This window comes from Gavialis gangeticus, unplaced genomic scaffold, assembly GCF_001723915.1.
Source record: "Gavialis gangeticus isolate Ggan-Ray unplaced genomic scaffold, GavGan_comp1, whole genome shotgun sequence".
Lineage (NCBI taxonomy): Eukaryota > Metazoa > Chordata > Crocodylia > Gavialidae > Gavialis > Gavialis gangeticus.
In genome coordinates this window covers 186823690-186829649 of record NW_017728992.1, presented here as the reverse complement: position 1 = coordinate 186829649, position 5960 = coordinate 186823690, and the positions used below count along the sequence as shown (strand labels likewise).

At 43.4% G+C, this 5960-nt stretch overlaps 1 protein-coding gene across 1 annotated transcript; it reads right to left on the bottom strand.

The window, feature by feature from the left end:
* Nucleotides 1-399: 399 nt before the first annotated feature.
* On the bottom strand, nucleotides 400-5959 carry TRIB1 (tribbles pseudokinase 1; the record flags this gene model as incomplete). Its single annotated transcript, XM_019519559.1, has 3 exons — nucleotides 400-2727; nucleotides 4961-5253; nucleotides 5876-5959. Coding segments are annotated over 3 exons (846 nt in total), but the record flags the coding sequence as incomplete, so codon positions are not given.
* Between the last annotated feature and the right edge of the window lies 1 nt (nucleotide 5960).

Sequence of the window (5960 nt, the reverse complement as noted above, 5' to 3'; positions counted from 1 at the left end):
GCACCTGCTTTTGCAAATTGGAAACTTAATCTTTTGCCTCAGTTTCCCTATTCACAAAAATGGATGCACTGCATAGGGCTTTGGTGAGATTTAATGAATTACTAACCCCTGCTCCCCCTTTCTTCAAGACCCCAGGTGAAAGGAACTAGGAGGCATACCTTGTAGTCCTTATTCAGCTCTCCCTGAAGTTTACAGAAATGTTGAGTGAGGACTGCAGGGTCTGGTGCCAAGCAAATAGCATCATCTCCTGTATGACCAAACAGGCACAAGCAGCATAGGTTAAATATGCATCTTTGAGATCAAAACACATTTAAAATCAGATCTATATTAGCAACAAAAAACAGGGAAACTCAACCTGCAGATAGCAAAAATAAATAAATAAAAAATTGAAAACATGCATTTATGAAACCAGGTTTATTAAAACTTGCCAACAAGTCAGACTTTAACATCCAGGTTTCCACATATATACATATTTACAGGTTGGACATAGTGTTTTTACCTTTTGTGGCAGACTTGTCTACCCATATATACAAAATTTACTTTTATTAAGGTTTAAAACTGTATCACAGATACAAAATGTCAAGCAATCATGAGAGCTTTAGTGCAACAGAGGTACTTTGCCCTTCTCTAATGCTCATGATTCTGTCAAGTTAGTATTGCCAACAATAATTCACATTAAACTGATCTTTGACACCTCTGTTATTAGGACATACAAAGTACAGCCAAAAAACCCCCCCACAAAACAGTAAGGTATGTACAAAGTACACAGTACATGAGGTATACATGGCATTCTCACAATGCATGGTGGTACTGTAGCTTGCCACGGGTTAGCCCTTTCAAAGAACTGCATTGTTACTGTGCCGTGTCGTTGATGTACAGCAGTCATTCACCTATTTAACTCATTTGCTTTGAGAACCTTTTATACATCACATCTTGGCCACGTACTTAATGCAAATTAATATTTCTGTACATAATCAACTAGGTACACATGTGAAACAAAGCAGAAATCTTAGGCAGACCTGGATCTACTTATCCCCAACCCAGGAAGCTAATGATTTTGATGAATTCATTATCCACGTACATCTGAAATATTACCAATCATCATGCAAAAAAACAACAAAAACACCCCACAAAACAACTGTAGCCAGAGGCAGACTAAATGGTCGTTAGGGTTACTTGGGGATTCTTTTGAAGTCCTGTTTTTGTACAGGATTTTAAACCCAGGAGATACAAAGACTTGAAGAACTGAGCCCACAGGAAAACAAAAGTGTTTACATACGGTGTCTGAGATATTTCTTATCTTTGTTTTGCCAGATGAGGTGCCACAGCTTGGACAAATGTCTTGGTACACAGCTATCTAATGGGCATCCTCAGAATTAAAAAGGGCTCTGACTACGTGAAAAATACATCCAGGGTAGACAGTTTCACAGGATATGCATGGTTAAGCTTAAATGCATTAAAAATTATTTTAACGTTCCGGAAGATGATATTACATGAAATAATCATGTATTGCCTCCTCCTCAAAGGGACGCTGGGTTAGTCTGCCCAATGCAAGAGTATTAATATGCGTTTCTTTTATGGATTAATAGCTTCATCTATCTGCTGCTAGTAGGTTCTACTTGACAACTGAGCAGGTAGCTGGACTTGGTAGATTAAGACTCCTCCTGCCATTAAAGTGCACTTACAGCCAGAAAATTAGTCTATAAAATAGGCATTATGGTGTCCCACCATGGTTCCCCTTTTACTGATTTCCACGTCAGATTTACTCAGTTTATGAGACCATGAAGTCTTTCTGCCTCGCCTCAGTTGTTTCACTGTCAAGACTGTATACTCCACTTCACTGCTGTGGAGTAAAGGAGGGAACCAAGCTGCTCACTTTCTGTCTCTTACATCAGGAGCAATAAGACTCTGCAGTCAAATTTCAGCTGGTGAGTTTCTCATTGATGGAGATCATATGATGTACGAGGCAGAACAGAGACCAGCTGGCTTTTCCACAGCTGCATTGTCTCTGCAGTACAACCAGTAACTACTTGCCGTCCAAATAAGTAGATATGATTCCTTACAGACACAGGGAGCACATCCAGGGAGCACTTGCCATTTCTGTTTTTTGTTGGGTTTTTTTGTGTGTGGTTTTTTAAACAGTCACTTTTCTGACCATAATGGCACTTTCAGCATGCTGTGCATCGGCAACATGGAAAAAATGAAACCCTGAAAAGATGCCATGAGTGAGAATGGTGAGGTTTTTGAGGCGTTTGAGACTAACAGAAAAAGGAACTCATATCATCGCTGTCTCCATGAAATTCTGGAACAATTTGATCAGAACTTCCTATATCCTGGTCAGCATATCCAGGTTCCAAAACAGCTTCAAACCAAGGATGAAGCAAGATCTCTGGAGCTGTGAGTCTTTCAGATGGTTCCCGTCTCAGTAGGCTGCGGATGAGGCATCTAGCTTTGGGAGAGACATAGTCAGGAATACAGAACTGTCCACGGCGGATTTTAGAAAAGAGAGTGCTGGGGTCTGAGTCATGGAAGGGATAGCGTCCTACGAGGAGGGTATACAGCATTACTCCTAAACTCCAAACATCAGCTGATTTTCCAGAGTAGGTCCCTGTGGTGTTTAAGATCTCAGGGCTGACATATGCTGGACAACCATGTTTATCTGACAGAGCATCATCTTCCCCTTTGATTATGTGAGTGTCTTCTAGGCTTTCAAGTCTCAGCTGAGTCCTGGGGAATGAAGAAATGGAATTTATAGGTTAAACAACTATTCTAATAAGCAGCACAGAGCTAGTTTAATAAAATGAGGCTACTATTAGAGTCAGCTGCAGTTCATCTTGTACCAGCACGACCAAAGAGAGAGGAAGCCAGTTGTGAAAGCTGAACAGAGGACCTCATATGGCTACCCCAAACCTGATCCAAGTGTAATAAAAAGTACACCAATGGGTATTCAGGTTAGCAAGCTATGGTGAACATTACCAGCTATAGGGAAATGTTAATACAAGTCATTTCTACAACTATAGCATTATTGCAGTTAATGATATATAGGTTACTGACGTATACCAAGTTTTCTTCGGCATAGGTTGAACTGTAACTATGATAGTTAATTTACTACAATGTTACGTATGTATTACTATGTCCAGCTCTAACTTTGTGCACACTCTGTACGACTTCATGATTTTAAAACTCAAAGTCCAGATCCCATTTGCATATGTAATGGTAATTAATCCTCCCATCTGTTTATAAATCTTTCCTAGATAGCACCATTAATACGTTCAGGGAAAAATCTTTCCTGCAAGTGCAGGCTCATCCTAGAGCTCTATACCGATTAGGTTAAATAGGAAGATTTTGCATTAGTTGAAGAGTAAAGTGATGGCTCTTCGAGGGCTCTGTCCTGCCTTCCAGCTTACTGGTGTGTAAATATGTTAACTGCGGTGTGTCCTTAATGTGACCTCCTGTTGTAATGTAAAATACCCATTGGTTCTGTAAACGGAAAATATGACTCAACCTATATTGCTGGCCTTTGATTGGCTGCTGTAGCACTAAAACTCTGCACCTGTGCTTGTTAGACTAACAGAGTCTGCCTTGCATTGCTTAACCCTCTTGTTGCCAAATGTGACGCATATGACATTAGCCTGTGCAATGAGTATTTCCAAATGAGCAAGACTATGTGCAATCTAACATTTCAGCATGTGTTTCATCTGATTATGGGCGGGAAAACCTGAAACAGTTTCCTTCAAGGGAATTACTGTTTTGAAGGCATACAGGCATTTTTTCATTCTTTCCTTTTCCAATTTTCTTTTTTTTTTCTTCAAAGCTAGTGACCAAGTACTTGTCACTTTTTGTACAAAATAATAAACTAAAACACAAAAAAAGTACTAAACAAGCTAATTTATGGTCTTTTGGTATATTAATGCTGCCCTTAGTATAAAAGTGAATTTTTTTTTTAAGTGTTCTTTCCATTATTAATGTTGCTTGCTTACGACAAACTTTGAGGTAAATAAAGCAGTCCTTTTCAACTGAGGTGACTAACTCTCTCCATCTCTTCAGCTTTGTTTACAGTAAATAGCAGTAACAGAGCAGCAAGCACTGCAGAGGGACATTTGTCCAAACTTTCTCTCTCCCTCCCACCCACCTGTGTTAAAAGAGAAGTATTTCCACCAACTTAGGTTCTGTAAATCTCGTTTTTACAAATCTGTGTTTTGGGATGAACATGACCACTCACGGTCTTCTCTCCCTATAACCATTTCAGATAGCCCATTTCACATTTTTGTATTTTCAGTGTCAAATGTACATTTCCTCTAGGACAACTCCCAGACAATCTTTACTACGTTTGAACCCGTGATTCACACAGTCTCATCAACTTTAGTAGGGCTTTGCACAGGGACATAAGTCAACCTACAGAGGCCCAGGTATAGCAGCGGGATCTGAATGATACATTCCTCAACTACTACAAAAACAGAAGTGTTTCCTTTTGTTGCATAATACTTTAACCCCTCTCAATTTTTGCTTGTGCCTTTTATTCATTTCACTTTGATTGATTCTCATGAAAAACCTAATTTCAACACTCAATACCAACCAAGCTCAAAGTCATCCTTTTGCATGCCAAGGTGCCCCCTGCCCCCAACTCCCCCCTGCTGAGCTGCTGCTGAATTGGACTGAAACCCACCCCAGTAAGTACACAGTGAAGTGTTAAGTAAAAATAAATATGTACATATTAGAGCTGTGACACATGGTGGGTAAATAAAGAAATATTGTGCACAACACATGTATTATAGGCAAGAGCTGGTATATCACTCTTTTTCCACTTCCTTACAGCATTTGCCTCAAACAAGGCTGTTTTAATTCTAGCCCTCCCTGACACTTTTACAAAAATCCTCATTAATTTGGACAGATTCCACAACCAAAAAAGGGCTCTCTCCCCCCAGCCCTTCTCAAAGGTGGACCTGAAATCACATCTCACCTTTCCTCGTTAGAAAAGACAAATTTCCTGAGCTTGAGGTCACCTAGCACGATGGCCGATTGATGGCAGTGAGCTACAGCGGAGACGATCTGCTTGAAGAGCCTGGCAGCCTCCTCTTCTTGCAGCCGTTTGCAGCTTCTCACATAGGAGTGCATGTCCCCAAAGTCCTTCTCAAAGAAGACATAGGCCTTGGTCTCCCCCAAAATCACGTCGACTATGCCAGTGATATTCCTATGCGATGGCAGCTGGATATAAGGTCGGATCTTGTCCTGGTAGTGTTTGAGAGGGAACACCTGTAAGGACGAGTAAAAAAGGACACTCTCCATTAGCCGGGGTGCTGAAGCCAGCTTCCCTTATAACACCTTTCTATGGATAACGCAGTGGGGACAAGAAGAAACGCCCTGGCCCTCCACACCAGCCACGCGAATACAAGTCGAAGGGATGCTTTCAAATCCTGGCGATGTGAAAATCCGAGATGTCCCCAATGGCTTTGTGGTCAGCTCTGCCCCGCGCACACACATTGGGACTGAGCAGGCTAAGGGCTCGCACGGGCGGGCGGGGGCCAAGGATGGGGCGGTCTGACAGCACGCTGGGGTTACTCACATCCTAGCCCTGCCTGGAAACACGGCCGCACCAACAACGTCCTCACAGGCCGGCAGGGCGACACCACACTGACAACCCCCCTCCCCAGGTCGTCTCAAGCCCCATCCCAAAGCGGGCTCGGTACGCGCCGGGCAGCAGGTGGCAGCAGCCGCCCGAGCCCGCGGAACGGGGTTCACACGTGAGGGGAAACTTCGCAGCGGCGGGGAGGAAGGGGGTTAGAACGTGGGGGGATGGAGCGCGGGGACCAACGGCCGCGCCGGGCGCCTGCGGGAGAAGGAGGGAGAGGGCCCGGCCCGGCCCAGCCCGACCCACCTTGCAGCGCAGCTCGCGGCCGGCGTGGATGTGCAGCGCCCGCGACGCGTGGTCCCGGCCGGGCAGCGGCAACAGCAGGTATCCG